Here is a 25,861-nt window from a genome sequence, read left to right as displayed (position 1 = left end):
TAAAAAGCATGGCATTAGGGCTGCCAAGAGACACTTTGGACCTCCTTCCACAGTGTCATCAGATTGTGGAGGCTACAGGAAGAAAAGCTTCTTCAGATGCCAAGACAAGGCGCAACATGAGGGAAACCTCCAAAGTGGCTGGAGGTGGAACAGAAAGTCAAGACCTGGATCTGGAGCAGGGTCGGCCTGGGATGTCTGTTTTGACCAAGATGATACAAGAAGAAGGTGAAAGGATTGCAGGTGAAAAAAACATTGATGATTTCTCAGGGAAACCTAATTGGTACTTTAACTTCATGAAGAAAGAAGGTTTAAGCATGAGAGCATGAACGAAATTTGCCCAGAGTCTTCCAGCAGCCTATGAAAATCAAGTTTTGGAGTTCACTCTAATGTTATTCAGTCTTTGAAAGACGTAAGACTGTGAACTGTCTTAAATCGCCAATATGAATGAGGCCCCACTCACATTGATGTGCCATCCAACAAAACTGCGGATGTCAAAGGAGCAAAGACTGTGGCTGTTAGAACTAGTGGTCATGAGAAAACACATTTTACTGTTGTTGTAGTCCATTGTCCAGCTGGGACAAAGCTACTATCTATGAACATCTTTAAGAAAAAAACATTTCTTTTAGTTATTTCTCAAGTACAGTTTTCTGTCTATTTCTCCCATCCCAGCCCACCCCGCCCCGTGCTCCCCACCTCCCTCCCATTTCCACCCCCTTAGTTATTGTCCGTGTCCTTTATACTTGTTCCTCTAAGTCCCTCCCATTTTTCCCCTTAAATTCCCTTTCCTCTCCCCAGAAAAAAACATTTCTGAAAGAAGATTTCAATGGAGTTATTGTCCACGTGCATGAAGGAGAATGTATGAATGAAGAAGGCATGACATCTGGTTTAACAAAGTCTGGTCATGAAGGTCTGGAGGATTACTTTAAAAACCAGCTTTGCTTGTTTTTGATCACTTGAAAACCTATGCTATACAAAGTGAAAAACAATCACAGCAGACTTGAAAACCCAACTTGCTGTAATAGCTGGTGGGCTAACCAGCCAACTGAAACCTCTTGATGTATCAGTAAACAAGCCGGTTAAGACCCTAATGAGGAAAGAATGGATGTCGTGGATGCAGTCAGCATGTAATGATGTAACACCTACAGGCAGAATCAAGAAAGCATCCATCTCCCAGATTTGTGATTGGATCCTACGATGGTGAAACAGTGTCAAGAAGGGAAGTGGCTGTGAAATAGTTTAAAAAATGTGGTTTGGGGGAGTTTTGGCCAGCATGGAGGCATAGGTAGCATCCCTTCCTCACACTACCAAAAGAAGGATAACAGCCAGTTTAAAAACAAAAACAGCCCTGGCTGGTGTGGCTCAGTGGATTGTGTGCCAGCCTGCAAACCAAAGGGTTGCCAGTTCAATTCCCAGTCAGGGCACATTCCTGGGTTGCAAGGCCAGGTCCCCCGTAGGGGCCACGTAGCTGGCAACTACACATTGCTGTTTCTCTTCCTCTCTTTCTCTTTTTCTTTTCCTCTCTTTAAAAAATAAATGCAATCTTAAAAAAACAAAAACTGCCAGAATATCAAACTGTATGGAAGTGTGACAACCAAGGATTTAAAGAAGAAACATTCATCCAGACTGGTAGAAGGGGCAGAGGTGGGAAGGTGGGGCTGAGAGGGTGTACAACCAGGCGGCAGCTGGCAGATGGGTGGGTGAGGCAGCAGCTGGTGGACCAGGCAGTCCCACATTTGTATGTGGATAAGCTGGGAGGAATAACTGGGGGCGGGGAGGGTGAGACAGACTATGCAATCCAGGGTTCCAGTGTGGGGAAATAAAGCCTCAAATTCTGTGGCTTTAAAAATCTGTGGGGGTTGTAGCCCACAGGATCCGAGAATAACACAAGCCCTGCATTCTGGGAATCAGCACCTGAAAGAGCACAGTCCCCTTGTGAGAAGCGAGGGAAGTGATAGAAAGTGGGGCAAGAGCTAAGCAAGGTAGCAAGTGGCATTGTTCCCTCTCTGACCCCTCCTCCACATCAGCACCACAACCCAGCCAACTAGGTTGCCCCATCATGGTGAATACCTAAGGCTCTGTCCCTTATAAGGTAACAGGTGGCCAGGAAAAATAAATGTGGCCCAAATGAAAGAACAGATTGAAATTCCAGAAAAAGAACTAAGTGACGAGGAGACAGCCAACCTATCAGATGCAGAGTTCAAAACACTGATAATCAGGTTGCTCACAGAAATGACTGAGTATGGTTGCAAAATAAAGGAAGAAGTGAAGGCTACACAAAGTGAAATAAAGAAAAATATACAGCCCTGGCTGGTGTAGGTCAGTGGATTGAGCGTGGGCCTGTGAACCAGAGGATGGTGGTTTGCCTCCCAGCTAGGGCACATGCCTGGGTTGCAGGCCAGTTCCCAGCAGGGGAGGCATGAGAGGCAATCATACATTGATATTTCCCTCTCTCCTTCCCTTCCCCTCTAAAGATAAATAAATAGAAAAAAAGAAGGAAAGGAAAGGAAGAAAGGGAAAAATATACAACCTAATCAACAAAACAAATAAGCAAGCAAAGTATAACCAAAGACATTGAAATTGAGAACAGGCAGACAGTGACCAGAGGGGAGAGGGGAGGGCATACTGGGGGAAAAGAGTGAAGGGTTTACAGGAACAATTGTAAAGGACATATGGACAATAACAACAGGGGGTGGAAACGGGAGGGAGGTGGGGAGGGCTGGGGGGAAAAGACAGGAAACTGTACTTGAACAGCAATAAAAAAATTTTAAATAATAAAATAAATATATACAGGGAACAAACAGTGAAGGGAAGGAAACTGGTACTCAAATCAGTGATTTGAAACAAAAGGAAGAAATAAACATCCAACCAGAACAGAATGAAGAAACAAGAATTCAAAGAAATGAGGAGAGGCTTAGGCACCTCCAGGACAACTTTAAAGGTTCCGGTTCCAATATTCAAATCATAGGGGTGCCAGAAGGAGAAGGGGAAGAGCAAGATATCAAAAACTTATTTGAACAAGTGATGAAGGAAAACTTCCCCAATCTTGTGAAGTAACTAGACATGCAAGTCTGAGACGCTCAGAGAGTCCCAAAGAATTTGGATCCAAGAAGAAATACACCAAGGCACATCATCATTACATTACCCAAAATAAAAGATAAGGAGAGAATCTTAAAAGCAGCAAGAGAAAAGGAGATAGTTACCTACAAAGGAATTCCCATAAGACTGTCAGCTGATTTCTCAAAAGAAGCCTTATAGGCAAGAAGGGGTTGAAAAGAAGTGTTCAGAATCATGAAAGGCAAGGATTTATATCCAAGAATACTCTTTCCAGAAAAGCTATTGTTTAGAATGGAAGGGCAGAAAAAGTGTTTCCCAGATAAGGTCAAGTTAAAGGAGTTCATCATCACCAAGCCCCTAATATACGAAATGTCAAAGGGACTTAATCTAAGAAAAAGATCAAAACTATGAACAGTAAAATGACAAACTCACAACTATCAACAACTGAACCTAAAAAACAGAAAAACTAAGCAAACAACTAGAACAGGAACAGAATCACAGAAATGGAGATCATATGGAAGTTTATCAGTGGGGAGGGGAAGTGTAGAATGGGGGAAAAGGTACAGGAACTAAGAAGCATAAGTGGTAGGCACAACATAGACAGGGAGGTTATGAATAGTATAGGAAATGGAGAAGCCAAAGAATTCATGTGTACAACCTATGGATATGAACTAAAAGTGGAGGAATGTGGGTGAGAGGAGGTATGCAAGGCAGAGGGGAATAAAGGTCATGAAAAGGAAACAACCATAATATCATCATAAAATACACTTTAAAAAAGAGAAAATGGGACATCAGCAATGCTGTGGATGGAACCGAGGATCACAATATTTAATGGGATAAGTAAAGTGATTCTTCAGAAGACACTGGTAATGTAGAAATTAAAGAAGATAATACTTATGATATTGACAGTGATGAAGAATTCTTGGCCTGCTATGATGCATACATATTGTAAAATTTGTTACTAGAATATAAAATTTCTTACACCTTGTATTCTTGTGTTTTGTAATTATTACATAAAATTTCTTCTACCATAATATATTAAAAAATAAATGTTAAAATTATTTTATAGTACAAAAACAAGCATCTTAATGTTAATAAATTAAAACAAAAGATTTTTTTTCTGCAAGTTTAGGCCAAAACGTGTGTGTGCATTTTACAAGGGAACACATTATATATGGCAAAATGTGGTAAATCCCTAAAGGTAAACATTCATGCACGGTAGTGCAGACTAGTTAGGAAGACACCTGCTATTGTAGTAAAAAGGCCCCTCTCCAAATCATTTGATGCATTGATTTTCTGGTGCTTACCTTTGAGTTAGATTCTTGTGCACTCTCCCACAGGAGGGCAGTGCGTGCCACTCAAAGCTTGGCTCCTTGGTTACTACACCTTACATTGTACCTCAAGTCTTACAGTCTTTGAAACACCATACTTTTAAATTTTAAATGTGGGCTTAATTTAACAGGTTAAATTAAAATGTCATATTAAGATGATTGTTTTCTTCCTATTATTTAAATATAAATTCATTGTTAAAATTACCAGAAAATTATTTGGCTTTTGAAAAATTTAACTTGAGAAAATGTTTTCTAAAAGTCATATGGAAGAACAAATGGGAAAGAATAGTCAAGACAGGTTTGAACAAAAGTAAATGAAAGATGGTGCTAGGGGGATAGGTTGCCTTGTCAAATATGAAGTCTGTAAAGTGATAATGACAACAGTGAAGGTACTAGCGTAAGAATTGACAAATAGCTCAGAGTTGCAAAGACTGAAAGTCAGTATGAGGTAAGCGTGGCACCAAAAATTGGAGGGAAGGGAACTATTCAATGAATGCGATTGGGACAGTTAGTTAACTCTTAGGGGAAAAGTAAGTTTAGGTTTTACTTTTTACCATACCTTACAAGTAAATCACTGAAGGTTTAAATAATGGTTGTTTAATAAACTATTTATTAAACAGGGTTGTTAATAAACTATTGAGAACTAAAAGTATAGGTGAATATTTGATCTCAAGGTATGAACAAGATGGGTATAAAAGGAATAGAAGAAAACACAAATGGGAAACCCAGAAGATACGATTATAAAAATTAAAATTTTTATTACATAAAAATCCCTAAAAGAGCAACAGTTATTTTTAACAAATAGTACAGTGTATTTTCTAATGTTCATTACTTTTGTAACAAAAATATAATAAAAATCTTTAAAATTTACCTGAAAAAAATGGGCATGTGATGTGAAAAAGATCACAGAAATAGAAATTAGAATTACTAAAAACACTTTTTAAATGTCCAACCCTTGTTCATGGTTGTGAAATGCAAATGCAAATGAAATACTATTTTTTTACCTATCAAATTAACAAAATATAAAAGTAGTTCAAAGGTTACTTCTCTCAGTATTAGTGGAAAACAGTTTTGCAACATCTATAAAGAACCTTAAAAAACAATCAGAAAGTTGGGTAAAAATTTATGCCCAAAGATGTTCAAAGCTATATTAAGAAGTTTTCCATTGGAAGTATAAACCTAAATATTGCCAGGAGAATATCTAAAGTGTATACATCTCTAATATGGATTGTTATGCCATCATTAAATTGAAGTTTTTTGAATAACTATTTTAGAGAATTCTTAGGCTCAATTGCTAAGTGTAAAAAGTGAACTATTTATATGTGTAATATGATTGTATCTTAAAACGTTATATAACTAGAAAGATATATTCAGAAAAACATTTAAACATGACCCATAGTTTTCTCTTGGTGTTGGCATTGGAGATTATTTTAATTTCTTCTTGACAAATTTCCAAACATTAATTATTCTATGTAATGAACAAATATTCCCTTAATAAACAGGAAAAAATAAATTACTTTTTTAAAAAATTCTCATAAAGGATGGTAGCTGATACATTAAAGGCAAAAAATTGTTAGGGATGAAGCTTTGAAATTGCAAAACAGGTTCATAAAGGTTCTAGCTCCAAAATGTGCACTATTAATGTAGGAGTATTGACATACTAATTAATGTGACTTAATTCAGAATTTGAGTGCCTTCTGTGCATCAGGCAATGATGTGTTTAAATTGTGTGTATTTGTTGAGTTCCACCTAACAATGTCAGTGTAATTAACACACAATCAGTTGTGGTGGGTGACATCTTAATACCTTTTCACCTCCGTCAAAATGTACCTCCATACCTATAACCTTCTTCACTATTTTGTAGCCTTGCTTCGTAGTATAAGTCAGGAGACCTAGTTAAGAAAAGGTTAAATTATAGGGTTCAGAGCATATATAAATATACTGAGCTGCCTCCTTCCCTTACACACCTGAGAAGTTAGTTGGGGGTCATGGCTCTGCTCATATAGGGTAAAGGTGCAGAAAAACAAACCTTGGCTCTCTTAAAGAGCTCCCCTTCCCTCTTCCCAAACACAAACTCAGCAGAACTGGGAACTTCCCTCCTTCATCCAGGTACATGATCCTGAGGAGAGGATCAGTGGCCACAGCCCAGCTGCACAGAAAGCTTCATACATTTCTCTAGACCAAGTTTCATCAGCCTTAGCATTGACAGTTCTGACCAGATAATGCTTCGTTGTGGGGACTGTTGTGTTCACTGCAGGATATTCAGAAGCATCCTTTGCAGCATACCTAGATGCTAGTTTCATTTCCTGCCCCCCAAATCATGACAAAAAATATCTCCAGACATTGCCAAATGTCGCCTGAGAGACAAAATCACCCCTGTTGAGAACCACTGCTCTAGACTGTCACCCAGACAGTCATCAGGGCTCCAACTTCATGCAGTAGTAGCAACTGAATAAAGACTGACCTTGAAAGCCAAACAATGATCATTTTTATTAGTATTTTTATATTTTCTTCCTATGAATATCTTCTCTTTGCTGGTGTATTGATGAATATGCTTTATCATGTATACATTTACAATTTTCTTTCTTAGAATTTTTTTGCTAGTAGATATGGTGTTATATTTAGCCTAAGAGTACCCCTGAATTTTATTAACACATAGAGTTAACCATTTTTAAATAAACTACATAAAAGGTTTTTAAACTCATTTCTTAATGCCTTTGGATGGACTCTAAACCATTATCAATGTCTAGCATTCTAGTTTAAATTAATCACATCAAATTTAGCCAAAGTTTATAAGCTAAATTTTGTCTTCATACAAAATCTTAAAATAAATAGAATAATTTCTTTGCCTGGATGTTAAAATTACAAGTGAATTTTACATTCTTCCTAATAACTTGTACTTTATTTGAAGTACAAGTTCTTTCTCAAATCATTTTTTTCCTGGTTATCTTTTTAAAGTTACTTCATGGGGGGAAAGTGGATACTCTCTAAATCTTTGAAACTTACCTAGGCTACTGATATACACCTAGCCCAGTGTCAGGCAGTAGTTTATATGCAATAAGTTTAGATGGAACCATTTTACATTTGTTATTTCCATGCTTTTTATAGGCATTGAAACACCCATATTTTCAAGTTGGTCAAGTATTAGGCCCTTCCTCACATCATCTGGAAACAAAACAATCTGTAAGTAAGCAGGTACAACCGCTAGAATTGAAGCCATCTTTAATTGATCTAGAACCTAAGCCTCTGCCAGATGTAAATGATCAGACTGCCGGACAGCCCGAGCCAAAATTAGGCCACCAGCCACTGCAGTTCATCCAGCCTCCACAGAACATGAGTGTCCAGAAAGCACCAAAGCAGCAAAGCCAACAGAAACAGCCTCAGACACTATTTCCAAGTATCATCAAAAACATGTCAACTGTAAGTCACCCACAGTGCTTTTAGATGTAATAGTTTGACTATAGATGTAATAGTTTGACTAGCTCAAGTAGGATTTGGTTTCTAGGCATTCCTAAAAATGTCAGGGAAGATATAAAAGATTATTGTGTCAAAGCCTCTGCTTCCTCTGTCAGGATATTGGCATGGGATAAATTCTAAAAAGAAAACTCAGAGTGAATGTGTAAAGGTTACATGCTGTGGACTTTCTTTAACAGTTATTTAGGTTCAAGAGAACTCAAAGAATTGAAAAGAATCTGGGACAAAAGAGAGCTGGTAAGGATTTTAACAGTAGTTTTATACCGTTTTTAAATATTAATGTGAACAGAATGGTTTTTTTCTTATGTATCAAGCATAGTATAAAACTTCCTCTCTCCATTTTTTTTGTTCAGGGAGCTTGTCAGGTGCCATATATTTTAATTGTCTCCTCAAGAGGTATACCATGCTCCCAAAAGCATTTGCATTCTTGGCATTTTAGAACTGAAAGAGATCTTAAAGAACCCTGTGTCTAATTCCTTATCTAGTCCTGCCCCCAACATCAGTAATCACAGTCTAACATATTACTGATTCCTTGTTTCTTATGTGTATTGTTTATTATCTGGCTCTTCCTACTAGAATGTAAGCTCCATGAGGTCAGGAATGTTTGTGTGTTTTATTTACAGACCCAAACTCAGAATGGGGCCGGGCACATAGTAAATTCTCAACAAATGAATGAATGAGCAGTTGCCCACACTATCTTTGAATGACCTCCAGGTTCTTGAGGAATCCACATATTCTATTAGAAAGTTCTTCCTTAAACTGAGCTAAAATCTGGTTTTCTTTGTCTTTTAACAAAAGTTAATCACTCTTCTAGAAAGGCAGCCTTTCAGATATTTGAAAATAGCCCTTATATCATCTGCCCCTTTCTCTGGGAGAAACGTCCCTAGTTCTGCATGTGCTCCACATATGACATCGTTCACCAGTGACAGTAACCCTTGGTTCCTGTGCATGAAGCTGCCTTTGAGTCCCCTCTTTATCCTGCTCCACACTTAGAAAGAGGCTGCCAGAGCTAGGAGCAGAGAACAGGCAGGGAGTGAAAAACTGGATGAATCACCTCCAGCATTCCAGAACTACATATCCACTAGTACCACTGAGAATTACATTTGTTTTTGTTTTTATTTTTGTTTTTCTTGAAAGGCACATCAAATGTAGACTCATACTGAGAGGGAAGGAAAAGAAGTTGATATTTGAGTAGCCACTGAGTGCCATGCACTCTGCCAGGTGCCCCAGTATGCTTTTGCTAAGTTCAAGTACCCAATAACCTAGCCCTAAATTTTTAGATAACAGATAAGTTCCAGAGTTGGGATCGAGTATTTTGTCAACTGAAATTCCTAACTCTGTTTTTTTTTTTTTTTGTAAAGTGCTTCTGTTAAATCACATATTCTTACCTTTCTTTGTGTATTTGATCTCTAGGATTCAAAAATTGCAGGAACTTATTTTTACCTCTTAAATTTCTCACAAGTATTTTTAAACCCTTAGTTTAACCATTCTGCCAAGATTTTCACCAGCTATGGATTTGTTCAGTAGTTCATTTGTTTTTGTTTTCTCCTGTACCTTCATGATGAACAGTGAGCGCCTGGGCAGGCCACGCGAACCTTCTTGTAGATTGACACTGATCATTAACCAGTACTCTTGGCCATAACAAAATACCGTAGACTGGTGACTTAAACAACAGAAATTTATTTGCTCACAGTCCTGGAGGCTGGGAAGTCCAATATCAAGGTGCTAACCAATTTGATTACTGGTGAGGGCCCTCTTCCTGGTTTGTAGACAAGACCTTGCTTTGCCCTTACATGGCAGAGAGAGAAAGTAAGCTTTCTGAAGTCTCTTCTTACAAAGGCACTAATTCCCATCACGAGGGCCTCCCCCTCATGACCTCATAGAATCCCCAGTTACCTCCATCTCCCAATATCATTACAATGGAGTATAAATGGATGCGGGGGGCAATAAACATTCAGTCTATAACAGTACTGATCCACCTCTGTTCTTCTTTTATTACTTCATTATAGCATGAAAAGGCCCTTTCACCTACTTTGTTGAAGTCCACATAGATTACATGTCTTCATTGTTTGTCTTTCATGGGAAATGGTGGCCTATATGATCTACCACTTATTTTACTCAGTGCTCGAAAAATTGCCCTTTAATTACTAATTTTAGACTCTTTTTCCTCATCCTGCACCAAACTTATATTTATGGACTTTGTGAAAATTCACCTTCTACTTTATAAAAATTGTATTTGCCCCTTTCCAATTTTCTCAGACATACAAGACTATTTGGTGCTACATTGTTCAGTAGCATACAGCAGCAGCTCCCTAAAATATAATTCAACTGAAATAAGAGTCTTGAATGCAGCTAAGTATAACTTGTGATTAACTCTACTCATCTGGGGCATTAAATCATTTTATTCTCTTTAGTCTGGAGCTCATGCTCCCTGACAAAGAAAATAGTGTAATAGAATTTGGCAAATAACACTTTTTGTCATCATCTCTCACTGTGATATCATCAGCTTCAAGCAACGGCATATTCATTTTTTAAGCATCTTCTTGCTCCCAACATAGCTGTATTCGCTGGTCTTGCTTCCAAAATCCCTAAATTTCAATTGCCTTTTAGATTTATCAGCTTACGTATCCCCAGTCACCCCATGTAAATTACTTGTAAAATTACTCATTGTCTGCCCCAAGCGAAGTCTTCTTACTTGTTCTTTGTTCTTTTTTTTATCCTTGCCCATCTATTGAGAGAGGGGAAGGGAGGGAGAGAGAGAGAAAAACATCAATGTAAGAGAGAAACATCAATTGGTTGCCTCCTGCATGTACCCTGACCAGGGATCAAACTTGCAACCTAGGGTATGTGCCTAGGGTATGTATGGGGACATACATACCAAGCAACTTTTTGGTGTACAGGACAATGCTCCAACCAATGGAGCCACCCAGTCAGGGCCCTCATTCCTTATTTCTGTTAAAAGAACCACCATTCTGAGTGATTGGACTCAAACTTTTAAAGTGTCCTGACCTTTTCTCTTGTATCTGCTAAGATTACATGTAGTGACTTATGACAGAAATCTGACCACTTTGACTTATGCAATAAGTGGTTGTTTTCCTTTCATAAAAAGAAGTTGGGTAGTGGGCAAGCCAGGGCTGGTACCACTTGTAAAAAGAGCCAGATGCTTTTTGTTGTCTTGTTCTGCTACCCTTAGCAAGCAGCTTTTATTCCTACAGACATAAGATGATTGCTGCTCCTGTGGGGTTGCACCTGCTGTCTGGAAGGAGGAGGAGTGAAAACGTCCTCCTAAAAACATCCCTCCTGTAAGCCCCTTCCAACAGACTTGTATCTACAGCTCACTAGCTAGATCCTGTCACATGGCTACCTATTGCTGCAAGGAAGGCTGGGGGTTCGGATATTTTAACAGGGCACGTTGCTGCACTGAACAAAGTATTAGTAAGGAAGAAGGGGAGATTGGCTTCTGGGTGGGAAGCGAGCATTGTCTGCTCCATTCTCCTTTGATCTCTGCTCAGACCAAAAGTCCAGACTTTTTATTCTTTGTCGAAACAAATGTATTTTTTCCTGAGCATTCCAGCCACTCTGAATCTGTTGCTCTTGTCACTGCCAGCCTCTAAAATTTTAAAGGCCTCCTATATGAAGCCTGGCCTTTCTAGCATGTTGCCTTTATTGCATCCCCCCCCTTTTTTTAGCTCAAAAACATCTAGTGTTCTCCATTGCCCAGAGGATGACTGCATTTTCTTAGGCCCTTCATAATGTAACATCAGTCTTTTCACAACCCTGACTTCTGCTACTTTAGCACAAACCATCTGCTTCTGTAAAATTAGTCTACCTTTTTTTTCTTGGAACAAACTATGGCACTCTCCTATTAAAAAGCTATACTTTATACATTTTCTCTTCAAAGTCTAGAGTAATAGTAACTATAACAACAACAGCAATAATAATGTCTGACTTGTAGTATGCCTATGTGCTAGGTCCTATTGTAAGGACTTTTCAATGTATTTTACTGTTCAATTCATAAACACCAATTTAGGTAAATACTATATGTTTCCATTTAAGGAGGAGGAACTAAGACTTCGAGAAGTTAAGTAAGTCACTTGCCTAAAGAGACACAGCTACACATGGCAATTTTCCAAATTACACATCACCGAGGAGTCAGTTTTGATCATAATATTCAAGTCTCCTTCTAAACTAGATTCACAGAGATTGCTCCCTTCTATCAATTCCTGTTGTATTTCTAACATGTGGTACCCATATTTATGCTAATGCTTTTATGTGTGTTTGTATATGTGTATATATATTCATATATATACACACATACATGCATGCATATATATTTATATGTGTGTGTATATGTATCTCCTTAACTATATGGAAGACTCCTTGAGAATGGGGACTCTTAATATAAAATATAATAGCTTATGCATATAAAAGGCATTCAGCAAATGATTAAAGATGATGATGACTGATTTTCCACCACAGAAGCCAAATGGCATGCTGGGGCATAAAAGCGCTAGGAGGCGTTGGGGTCAGACTGTGTTCAAGTCTGGAGATAGTTGGGAAGAGTTTCAGGACTGTGATTTTGGAAGCTCCCATTCCAAGAAGTCAAGCATGACCATTTTCAAAGAAAAGAGGAGAAAAGATTCTCCGTTTCGGTAAGATTTTAAATTCCTCCAGAAAGTATATTTTTATCATGCATCAACTTTATTTTACTCATTAAGTACAAATGAATGTAGATATTAAAACTAACTTACCTTTAAAAAGGTAAGACTCCTGACACCTCACGGTAATGATTCTCAGTATTAATGGCCGAGTGTCGCAGGTTGTGGAGGAAGGGGTTCTTGTTAGATCTTCAGTATGCCTGTTGAGTTATGATCACCACTGTTCCCATTTGAAATTCAAATGCCTATTGGCAGAAGGCAGAGCACACTCTGATGGTGTCCACATTCAAGTGTTTGTTTGCTTGCTATTCTAAACTTTTTTGATCATTTCCTGAACTTGTTCTGAATTTTACTATCTCCATCAATCCCTTTCCTTTTCATAAATCGAATCATCATGAATGTGTTATTCAACTTTGAAGTGAGGGTCAGTTAAATTCTGGTGAATGTTTTGGGAAAATATTTTTCCTTTTTTTTTCTCTTTGAAACAAAAGAGGAATAAGGAGAAAAGATGTGGCGTGAGTTAGGGAAATTTATCCAATAGCTGTTTGGTATTATATAGTGTAGAAATCTTCACTTTAGTTTATACATACCTCTGAAGGTACATGAAAACTCCCCAAGGGGGACATACACTTGGATAATTCCTAGTCAATCAATTTCTTTTTTTTTTAATCTTTTTTTTAATTTAGTTACTTTTCAAGTACTTTTTTTTTTTTTTTATCTATTTCTCCCATCCCACCCCCCCGCCCGGTCTCCCCCCTCCCTCCCATTCCCCCCCCCCCCCCCCCGCCCCCGGTCCTCATCTCTGTGTCCTTCATACTTGTTCCTCAACATCCCTCCCCCTTTTCCCCCTTAAGTTCCCTTCCCTCTCCCCTCTGGTCGCTGCCCACTTGTTCTCTATTTCAGTGTCTTTGTTTTTATTCTGTTTGCTTGTTTGTTTTATTGTTTAGCTTCCTGTCAAAGGTGAGATCATACGGTATTTGTCCTTCAATGCCTGGCCTATTTCACTCAGCATAATGTTTTCCATTTCCATCCATGTTGTTGCAAAAGGTAGTCAATCAATTTCTAGATCCTTGAGTTCCACAGTAGTCTTCCCTAAAATATATAATCTGGAGAATAAGCTTGCTAATCCACCTTCCACTTTGCAGAGAGCCACACCTCTCAATGGCTCAATGGCTCACCTCTCAGAGAGCCATTTCAAAGCCTGCATGCCGTAAGGGTGTAACAACCTGTGTGGTGCTAAACAAAGGGAGAAATTGGAAGACTGCCACCTTCATTTAAAAGGGCTTTCTGTCTTTCCTTGTCTTATGCTATTTCTCTTAAAGGGAAAATCCTGCCTTAGAAATAGGGTACTTTATTATGTGTTGGAAAGCGTGGAGATTCAGAACCACTTTAGGGACCAGAGCCTAATCATGCTTTATTTTTTTAAGGGTACTAGAAATGTTTTGTGAAACTGTCTGATTTATCAAAACCTGTGGATATAAGTTATACATAATTTTTGAAGATTCAAGAGTATTTTATGTAACAAGGTAGTTAAAAACTTATTTTATCAAGTCATACCATGAAACATTCCAGTTATGCTCAATTCTCCTATTTCATCTCATAGAATATTTACTGCTTTTTATCTGCTGTTAATAAGTAACAAGAAATAAAATTGTTTAATTTATGATGAAAAATTATAGACTTCAACTTAAACATGTACAGGGAGCTACATAGTTGGGTTTTTATTTTAAATAATTATTTGCATCTGGGAACAAGAGTTTGAAGACCACTGGTGTGAACTATAAATGACTTGAAAATTTTTCTTTTTAAACCCATGTCATTCTAATTCCAGCTGAATTTTATCATATATAGGGATGGGCAAAAGTATGTTAATAACAAAAATAATACAATAATTAATAAATAATAATACAAAAATAAGTTTTGTGTACTCACAACTTCTACCTACCCCTGTATTTTTAGGGTAAAAGATGTTTGAATCAAAACCTAAAATTAAGATCAGGTTTGTGGTCTATATACTTGATTCTGGCAAGGGGACAGTTGGTAAAGTTTTTCAGCATCAACTTTTCCTTTGAAATTCTTTAGAAAAAGAGGAACTATAAAACAATTAAATTTTAATGTAGGTATTTCTTCCATTTTAGTCTTTTTGGTATTTTTTAATGGCCTTATACACTTTAAGCATATAATAATCATTAATATACTACTACTTATTAAGTACCTATCTAAATTTATTCAAATTTTTCATATTTAAGTAAAAATATCTGCAGAATAGGATTCTAAGCCTCAAACAAGTTAAATGAATAGGCTGCCCAAGGTCAGATGAGGCTTAATTCAAGTCCAGATCTCGGTCTTTTCTACACTGTCTCTTAGGCAACAGGCACTCAAATACTTGGTGAGCTGAATGGTCTCTGCTATTCTCTACTCAATTTCTCAGGCAGCCTATCTTCCCCATAAAGAATACAGAGTACTAAATACTGGAGTGTTAAACCTTTACTTAATGGTTATCATCTTTTAAGATATTTATACTAATTAATATTTATACTTGTATTCATACTCGGTAGACATTTACTAAGTACCTAGTTGGTATTAAGAAGCAGTACTAACATGATATCGTCTGTCTTCCATCCATCAAATGTGTAGAAGCAGAAATAGGACCTTCAAGTATCTATTAAGACAGAGTACTTATTAAGTACCACTGATGAGCGAGCTGCAGGGTGCTCTAAGAGCTCTGTTGATGGGCAGACCACTTTGAGGAGGAGAGGAAAGTCCTTCTAGTGTAGGCAGTTTTGAAAATGAGTAGAATTTCAGCAATTGGTATAACTACAGTGGGATGAGGGGAAGGGAAAGAAGTCAGAAATGGATGGGACTGCTTCTAATGAAGTAGGCCTACTTGTATCTGAGGATATCCCAAAGTGGACTGGGGTAGCCAGCAGTTCAAAGGGCCAGCCAAATCTATGTCAGTCTCCAGAGGAGTCCCAAACAACCTTACTGATTATACATACATATACCAGTGACATTGGCTGTGATTGGCTTCCCTTTCCGTGTGCCCAAGTCTTCTTACATTATAAATCCACAACTGCAGCAGTTGTAGGGAAGATAAAAACATTTACACAGTTTGCTGCTCAGTTAGGAAGTTTTCTGTCATGTAATGTCTAGCATTAGATATGATTCTATGCCCTGGCTAGTATTTATTGAGGGGGGAAAGGTCATCAATTAGTATTCCTATTAACAAAAGAACTCTGATGGAAACCATTGGAGTGAGGTCACCTTGACTATCTTGAAAAGTTGTGCAGAGAGTAGGTAAGAACATAGTAGTGTCATCTTCTCATTTCGCATGCTGTAATATGCTACCTTATGTTGACTTTCAAGCCTTCCAGAGTCAGTACCATCAGGCTCCAACCACTTACCAGGAGAAAACAAGAGCTTACCTACTGCTATTTCCCTAAAATCTGATTCTGAATTGTCAACAGCTTCAACAGCTAAACAATACTACTTAAAACAATCAAGATACCTTCCAGGTAAGTAGACAAAATAAAATGTTTACTCTTACCAACTATATAGATGAGTCAGACTCAAGTGTCCTGAACCTTTGTGGAAAGGGCACCCTTGGAATAAAAAGTATAATAACAGTGCTCTTTGCTGGCTCAGCCTTGTCAGTGCTTGTTACCAAGTACTTTTTCTGGGCCTTCTGCTTTTGTGAAGTCCGCTCAAGAAATGCCTAGCAGCCAAAAATCAAGATAAAGAATATGACTCAAAATAATAGCTCCCTTCTGCCAAACAAAGCTGTGCCTTTAGTAAATGCTAAATTTCATTAAAACAATTTTGCACCCCCATTACAACTTTTTATAAGATGTAGAATTTTATACTGTTCCCTAAATGATGCAATACATGTTTTCAAAAGATCATTTGAATTTCTCAGTAGAACATGCTAAGGTCACAACACAGGCAAGGAGGCTGGCCAAAAAGCCATTGAATACGTCTTGGTAGAGAGGAAAATTGCTTATTCCAAAATGGTAAAAGCAGATAGGGAAATGGGTAAAATCTAGATGTCTTTCAGTAGTGAAACTGACAGGCCTTGCTGATGGATTAGCATAGGCAATGATAAAGAATGGAAGGAATTAGTGTTGGCTTCTAGATTTTTGACTTGGCAACTGGGTGGACAGTGATGACTTTAACTGAGAAAGGGAGGATTAGGAGAGGACAGGATTGTGGAAGTAGAGAAGGAGTTGAGGTTGGGATGCCTATTTTTTTTGTTGTTACTCTATTATGGTTGTCCCAATTTTCTGCCTTTGCCCTCCTCCACCCAGCCCACCCTCTGCTCCCACCAACAATCCCCACACAGTTGTTCCTATCCATGGATCATTCACACATGGTCTTCGGATGCCTATAGAACAACTGAGTTGATGTATCTAATAGACAATTGGATATATTAATCTGGAGCTTAGGAAAAGATCTAGACAGATGGTGAATTTACATTTTACCTGAAAGTAGAATTTTCTCCTCAAAATTCACTTTAAAAAGTTTAAAACTCAAGTTAGTTTAAAAAGAATCAAATTTTAAACCACTGTGTATCTATACAGATACATCTTTACTGCAGCAAGAGGAGGAAATGATCATTTTCCTCTGTGCTGTTGTGGACGTGGTCATTTACATGTTTCTGAACATAGTTAGCAGGCCATTTGGTTCATATGAGGAAGATTTGCTTTTCACATTTAAGCCTCTAGAAGTAAGCTACAATTTTCACTTCCCAGAAGCGTGTTTGGGAAGCAGGGGTAAGGAAGATGAGAGAAAAGATTGAGACTGGACTGGTAGCAAGAGATTGATGCATAACATATTTTTCTGGTTATATGGTTACCTTTCAGGCAACCGTATAAGTTTCAGTACTAGAAATCCAATAGGAATTCACTCCTGTTGTCAATAACTGAGGAGAGAAAAGAATGAAACTAAGTGAAGGGTTTAGAAATGAATGGGATAGAAAAGAGAAGACACGTGGATATGTAACCAAAAGCAGGTCCAGCTGCCTGCTGCTATGAAAATCAATATTCAAGAGGCAGGTACTGATATAAAGGAAAGGGGTTTATTTTCAGGTGCCAGCCACCTGGAAAATGTGGGACTCGTGTCTAAAAGACCCATCTCCACATCTCAGTGGAGGCACAGATTTTAATAAGGAGGGAGAGAGAGAGCAGAACAAAGAGATCAAAGGGAGGGGTTGAGAAGTTCTCCACCTGCACACTAGCACAGTCCATTCCAATAAGGCAAGCGATGCCTTATTGCCAGTGTGTGTCGTCCTGCTTTAGTCACCCTGGCTGCACATCATCCTGGCTCCACGGTTGAAGGTCAGCAAATCTCCCAGAGTTGGGATGCCTGAAGGTCAAAGTCTATCTTTCTGGGCAGTTAGTTCCTAGGATTCTTATACAGACATGCTGTTTATTTACAAGCTACATATTAGTCAGAGTCAGCACTTACAGAAATAATGTCTAAAGAATGGTGGGGCCGGTTCCAATTTCCCACTATTACAATATGTTACTGTTATTTAACATATTGTTACAATATGTTATCTTTTCACTGTTACCAACATATAGTTAGGCACACGTTAAATAAGTGGAAATAAACCTATGGAGAACTAATCATAGGCATTTAGGGTATACTTCTCTGCTGATTAGTAAGGAGGAAGATACTTCCTGAGAGAAGTTGAAGAGACTGGCATGAAGTTATCAAGGTCAGAGCTTAAAGGGTAATGGGTATTTGAAGATCTAAGTGGGATAAACACTTGTTTTGTTTTAAATCCTTCTAGAGGAGGGGAGTGAGCTGGCACAGATGAGCAGCACTTTTCATGCAGAGGGGGGAAAACATTCTAGGGTTTCTAGGGAGCATGCGCATTTGTTTCTTAATTCTGTTGATTGATTCATTTGTTTTTATTTATTTTATTTTTAATAGTTTACTTTTTATTGTATTTTTACTCACTTGTTTTATTCAGTTCACTCAGTGATAAAATAATAAGTACCTAATATGTGCCAGGTATTTATATTTATTGTTCTAGGCATTGATATGCAGGGTGAGGCAAAAATAGACTTATAGTTAGTATGGAAAATAATACAATAATAAATAATAATATAAGAATGAACTCTGTATTTTATATACTTACAACATAAACCTACTTTTGCCCCACCCTGTATTTATGTAGCATATAAATACATTGAACAAGAGAGATATGGTCCTTGCTCTCTAGAAGCTTACATTCTAATGGAGAAAGAAAAAGAAAATTAGCAGATAGTGGTAAATACCACTGTGAAACAGGGAGATGAACTAGAGATGACTGCTCAGTCAAAGGGAGTTGGGGGCCAGGGTCCTTGATTATCTAAACATTTGAGCTGATACCAGAAAGATGAGAAGGAAAAGTCATGTGAAGAGCCGCGAAAAGACGTGTCAGGCAGAGGGGGGAAAGGCACTTGCTTATTTGAGAAATAAAACAAAAGACTTCACATTTGTACTTTATGGGCTTAGGCTAGAGTGGTATGAGGGGAGATGGGGAAATCTGGCAGAATTCAGATGATATAGCACTTGGAAGGCAGGGAAAGGAACTTGGGTTTTATTTGGAGTCAGGTGGAGGCCTTTGAGAGGACTTCAGCAGGTGAGTGAGATGCGATTTGAATATTAAAGAGACTCTTTGTATAAGGAATGGATTATATGAACAAGACTAGAAGCTTGCAAGGCCATTTGGGAAGCTACTGCAGTTCTCTGGGGAAAATATGAGGAGGATTTAGAGAGAGGTGGGCTCAAGACATAATATGGAAATGGACTTGCTGATGGGTGTTGGCGGAAAACAAGGGAAAAGTGAGTTTGGGTCATTGAATCTTGAGTGGATGGTGGTGCTGTGTTCCGAGATGGGAAAGACTTGGGAGGAATAGGATTGGGTGGGGAAGAGGCAGTCATTCTTATCTGAGGGCTGATACACTGAAGTTGCTTATAAAACTCCAGTTTGGAGAGGACAAGCAAGCAGTTGGAGAGAAAGAGCCAGGAACCCTGAAAAGGGACCTAGTTCCAAAATAACAGATTGGGAGTCCCCGGTGACTCCCAGACAGTATTTAAAGCCATGCAATGAATAGGATTGGCGATGAAAAAGACCTTGTGAGCTGGAACAGTGGTAGCAATAGAGGGGGAGGAGCAGAGAAAGGGGAAAGGAAGCAGCCAAACAGATTAGGGGCAAACCCTGCCATGGTGGTTTCCAGAGGCCAAGAGGGTGCATGTACCTGAGAGAGTTGCTTTCTCCTGAGAAGTTGGATAAGGAGGATAGAAATGTCTGATTAGATTTGACAGTGGAGAGGAGCCTGGTGATCTTGATGAGCAGTTTCAGTCTCAATCTCAAATGGGGAAGGAGATGTAGATTGGAATATGTTGGAAACTGATGAGAAATAAGAAATCAGTAACCAGAGACCTAAAATGGCAGAGGAGTAAGTTGAAGCAACACTAATCTCCTCCCAGGACCAATGTAGCATTACAACTAAATTGTAGAGAAATCATCCTAATAACTAACTGAATACTAGCTGGAGAGAAGCCCTATAACCAAAGACAGACAGAAGAACCCACTTCATCACAATTAGATTGGAGGATAGTGCAGAAGAGGCATGAGGGCTGGCTGGCTTTCATGGGGAACAATTGAAGTCCCGGAGGAATATTTCAGCAGCCAGGGGTTCCCCTGACAAGTGTGAGGTCTAAACCCCAAGTTGGGCTCCCCAGCCTAGAGCACCAGAGTCAGAAAGGAACCCAGATAAAATCCAGCAGTGAAAAGCAGTGGGGTTTCTGTCTACCAGAAAGAGATAGCTAAAAACACAGAGAACCTCTTAAAGGGCCAGTGCCAAAATTTCATTTGCTGCCACTACTCTGGGCTCCACCAGAGGGAGGGTTGAGTGGACTAGAGATGCTTGAGGACAATCTGGGGTTGGTGGCTCTAGGGAGAGAACTTGAGGAATAACTACCAGGATCCCTGTGCTGAGTTATTCCCCATAATGCAGAAGCCATCTTTCTCAGGCAGGGCTCTCCCCTCCAAGTGGTATCAGCCTAAGGGGAAGCAACAGCCCTGTCCACAGGGATTACTCTATGCTACCCTGTGGAGCTTAAGCAGGGCTGCAGGATACAGCTTGAGCCTATATCTTTGATTAAGTTTAACACCCAAGGTAGATCTCTGGGGGCTCAGAGATTTAGCTGACCCTCTCCCAGCCTCAGTGCTGGTAAAAGCCAGCCTTGGTGTGCAGCCTGGTTCTTTAACACACAAACGGGCCCAGCAGAGGGGCAACATGCTGTGAAACACTGATAGCTCCAAAAGGGTTGCTCAGGGCTAGTCACATGCAGAGTCTGACAAAGGCCTGAACCAGAGTCTTTGCAGATAGATCTACCTAATACATAGAAAGAGATACAAAGAAGCACCCAAATGGGAAGACAAAGGAACAGATGCCAAGTGAAAGAACAAGAGAATTCTTCAGAAGAGGAACTGGAAATGAAATGGAGGCAAGAAATTTATCAGAGAGGTTAGAGTAATGATTATAAGGATATCCAACAGCATGAAAAAAGATATAGAAACATAAAAAAGGACCTGTCAGAAATAAAGAATGCAATTTCTGAAATAAATAATAACACTGGAAGGAATAAATAGTAGGTTAATAAAGAAGAGGATCAAATCATTGGTTTGGAAAACATGGTAGAAAAAAATAACCAAGCAGAACAGCAAAAAGGAAAAGCAATTTTAAAAAATGAAGAAAGCTTAAGAAACATTAAGACAACATAAAGGGTAACAACAACTGCATCATGGTAACATCAGATTTAGAAGAGAGCAAGCAAGGGATTGAGAACCTATTTGAAGAACTAATGACTAAAAATGTTCCTAATCTGGTGAAAGAAAAAGACGTACAAGTCCAGGAAGAGTCCTATACAAGTTGGGCTCAAAGAGGCCTACACCAAGATACATCATAATTATAGTGACAGGGTTAAAGACAAAGCGAGAATCCTAAAATCTGCAAGAGAAAAAGCAGGTAGTTACCTACAAGATTGCACCAATTAGACTGTCATCTGATTTCTCAAGAGAAATATTATGGGTGAGAAGGCATGAAATTATTTAAGGTGCTGAAAAGCAAGTACCTACAACCAAGTCTACTCTACCCAGCAAGGCTATCATTTAAATTTGAAGGAGAAATAAGAAGCTTCCCAAGAAAAGCTAAAGGAGTTTGTTAACACTAAGCCAGTACTGGAACAAATGTTAAAAGGCTTGCTTTAAGAAGAAAAAGAGAAACCAAAAAAAAGAAGAAAATAATCTTAACAATAGAAAGACACTATATACACATCTATCAATCACCTTATATGTAAATGGCTTAAATGATCCAGCCAAAAGACATTGGGTAGCTGAAAGGACAAGAAAACAAGAATGAATATATATATATATATATATATCACATATATATAACACACACATATATATGTATATATACATATATGTATATATCAGATATATATGACATATATATGTCAGATCAAAAGATACACAGACTAAAAGTAAAGGAATTGAAAAAGGTACTTCGTGCTATTGGAAAGGAAAAAAGCTGTGGTGGCAATACTTATATTCAACAAAATAGACTTTAAAACCAAGGCCATAGTAAGAGGCAAAGAAGGACACTACAAAATGATAAAGGAAACAATCCAAAAAGGATATAACCCTTGTAAACATTTACACACCCAAAACAGGAGCACCTGACTATGTAAAGCAAATCTTGATGAGCATAAAGGGAGAGTTATAGTTAGAGATGTTAACATACCTTTGATTATAATGAATAGATCTTCCAGACAGAAAATCAACAAGGAGACAGTATCCTTAAATTACTCACTAGATCAAATGGATTTAATTGATATCTTTGGAGCATTTCACTGCAAATCAGCAGAATATACACACTTTTCAAGTGCACATGGAATGTTTTCTAGAATAGACCACATGTTTGGACACAGAACAAGTCTTAATAAATTCAAGAAGATTGAAATCACATCAGGGATCTTCTCTGACTACAAAGCTATGAACCTGGAATTCAATCACAAGAAGAGCACTGAAAAACACACAAAGACATGGAGGCTAAATAACATTGTTATTAAACACTGAATGGGTCAACTATGAGGTCAAGGAAGAAATCACCTTGAAACAAATGAAAATAACACAACAATCCAAAATCTGTGGGAAACAGGGAAAATAATCCCAAGAGGGAAATCCATTACAGCATTATAGACCTACTCCAAAAAAAAAAAAAAGCAAGAAAAAGCTCAAATAAACCATCTAACTTCATACTTAAAGGAACTTGATAAAGAAAAACAAAACCCAATAAAGAAAACAAGACCCAAAGTGAGTAGAAAGGAGTAAATAATAAAGATCAGAGCAGAAAAATAGAGTCTAAAAATGATGCAAAGATCAATATATCCAAGAGCTAGTTCTTTGAAAAGATAAACAAGATTGACAAACCTTTAACCAGATTCATGAAAAAAAGAGAGAGGACCCAAATAAATAAAATCAGAAATGAAAGAAGAGAAGTACCAACTGACACCAAAGAAATACAAAGGATTGTAAGAAAATATTATGAACAACTATATGCCATCAATCTGGATAACCTGGATGAAATAGACAAATTTCTAGAAACATAGTATCTTCCCAAACTTAATCAGGAAGAATCGGAAAATCTAAATAGATAGGTTACACATACTGAAATTGAAGCAGTAATCAAAAAACTCCCAACAACCAAAAGCCCTAGACTTCACAGATGAATTTTACCAAACATTCCAGGAAGAACTAACACCTCTCCTTCTCGAACTGTTTCAAAAAGTTCAACAGGAGGGAAGGCTCCCAAGCTCATTTTACAAGGACTGCATTATCCTAATTCCAAAACCAGATAAAGACACTACAAAGAAAGAAAATTATAGGCTAATATCCCTGATGAACATAGACACTAAAATCATCAACAAATATTAACAAATTGAGTACACCAATACATCAAAAAGATCCCATAGCCCTGGCTGGTGTGGCTCAATGGATTGAGCACGGGCCTGTGATTCAAATAACTGTGGTTCAATTCCCAGTCAGAGCACACGCCTGGGTTGCAGGCCAGTTCCCAGCAGGGGACGCACGAGAGGCAACCATACATTAATATTTCTCTCCCTCTCTCTCCCTCTTTCCTTCCCTTCTAAAGATAAATAAATAAAATCTTTTTAAAAAAAGATCATATACCATAATCAAGTGGGATTCATTCCGGTAATGCAAGGTTGATAAAACATTTGCAAATCAATGTGTTCACTACATAAATAAAATGAAGGATAAATATCATATGATCATACCAATAGATACAGAAAAAGCTTTTTATAAAATTCAGTACCCATTTATGACAAAAACTCTCAGCACAGTGGGAATACAGAAAACATACCTAATTGTAATAAAGGCCATATACAACAAACTCACTTCTAGCATCATACTCAACAGGCAAAAACTACAAGTGTTCCCCTTAAGATCAGGAACAAAACAGGGATGTCTGCTGTCACTTCCTTTATTTAACATTGTTCTGAAGCCCTGACCCCAGCAATTGAACGAGAAGAAGAAATAAAGCTTATCAAATTTGGATAGGAAGAAGTAAAATGTCTTCATTTGCAGTCCCAAAGATTCCACTGAGAAACTACTAGAACTGATAAATGAATTCAGCAAAGTAGCAGGATACAAAATCAATATCCAGAAATCAGTTGCATTTTCTAGTGTCACTAATGAAGTAACAGAAAGGAAAATCAAGAAAACAATCCCATTCACAATTGCTTCAGCAAAAATTAAATACATAGGAATAAACCTAACTATAAATGTAAAAGACCTATGCTAGGGCCCTGGTTGGTGCGGCTCAGTGGATTGAGTGCCAGCCTGTGAACCAAAGGGTCACCAGTTCAGCTGCCATTCAGGGCACATGCCTGGGTTGCAGACCAGGTCCATGAGGGGGGGCAGCATGAGAGACAACTACACATTGATGTTTCTCACCATGTCTTTCTCCCTCCCTTCCCCTCTGTCTAAAAATAAACAAACAAACAAATAAATCTGGAAAACAAGACCTATACTTGGAAAATTATAAGACACTGAAGAAAGAAACTGAAGAAAATACAAATAAGTGGAAGCACATACCATGTTCCTGGATAGGAAGAATTAACATCATTAAAACATCCATACCACCCAAAACAATAGATTCAATGTAATTGAATCATTAGATTCAATTGTAATTCCTTTCAAGATTACAATAACATATTTCACAGAACTAGAACAATATTTCAAAAATATATATGCAACTACAAAAGGCCCCACATAGCAACAGTGATTCTGAGAAAGAAGAACGAAATTGGAGGAATCACATTACTTAAAATCAAACTGTACAATGAGGTCATAGTAACCAAAACAGCATGGCATTGGTGTAAAAACAGACACATAGTTCAGTGGAACAGAATAGAGAGCCCAATATTAAACCCACATCTTTATTGTCAATTAATATTTGACAGAGAAATTCAGCACTTACAATGGGTTAAAGATAGTTTATTCAATGAATGGTGTTGGGAAAATTGGACAGATAAATGTGCATAAAAATGACACTAGACCACCGTTTTACACCACACACAATAATAAATTCAAAATGGATCAAAGACTTAAATGTTAGACCTGAAACCACAAAATTCTAGAAACAATGGGCAGCAAAATCTTGGATATAGCTCATGAGAATATTTTATCAGATACATCTCCTCAGGCAGGGGAAACAGAAAAAACAAATGGGACCACATCAGACTAAAAAGTTTTTGCAAAGCAAAGGAAATTATCAACAAAATAAAAAGATATCCACTGAATGGGAGAACATACCACTTCATCTGATAAGGGGTTAATATTCAAAATTTATAAAGAACTTACAAAACTCAACACTAAATAAACAAACAACCTAATTAAAAAATGGGCAAAGAACCGGAATAGACAGTTCTCCAATGAGGACATTGAGATGGCAAATATACATATGAAAAGATGTTTAATGTCACTAATCATCAGAGAGATGCAAATTAAAACCACAATGAGAGATCATCTCAAACCCGTCAGAATGGCTGTCTTCAATAAATCAACAAGCAACAAGTTCTGGCAAGAATATGGAGAAAGGGGGATTTTGCACTGCTGGTAGGAATGTAGACTGGTGTAGCCATTGTGGAAAGCAGTGTGGAGATACCTGGAAACATTAAAAATGGATCTGCCTTTTGACCCAGCAATCCCACTCTGGGAAGGAACCCAAAATACTAATTCGAAAGAATTATGTTCACCCTTAT

The 25,861-nt window shown here is 38.0% G+C and overlaps 1 protein-coding gene across 1 annotated transcript in view; it reads left to right on the top strand.

Moving 5' to 3' along the window:
* The window catches only part of MAK (male germ cell associated kinase), a 91,824-nt gene that overhangs the window by 54,206 nt on the left and 11,757 nt on the right, over positions 1-25,861 (top strand). Inside the window, exons 9-11 of the mRNA XM_053664071.1 lie at positions 7,494-7,805; positions 12,339-12,511; positions 15,884-16,032. Of these exons, the coding sequence (XP_053520046.1) occupies positions 7,494-7,805; positions 12,339-12,511; positions 15,884-16,032 (634 nt within the window). The remainder of the gene's footprint in view (positions 1-7,493; positions 7,806-12,338; positions 12,512-15,883; positions 16,033-25,861) is intronic.

This window comes from Artibeus jamaicensis, unplaced genomic scaffold, assembly GCF_021234435.1.
Source record: "Artibeus jamaicensis isolate MK-2021 breed Jamaican fruit bat unplaced genomic scaffold, CSHL_Jam_final contig_335, whole genome shotgun sequence".
Classification (NCBI taxonomy): domain Eukaryota; kingdom Metazoa; phylum Chordata; class Mammalia; order Chiroptera; family Phyllostomidae; genus Artibeus; species Artibeus jamaicensis.
This window is presented reverse-complemented; position numbering and strand designations above follow the sequence as displayed.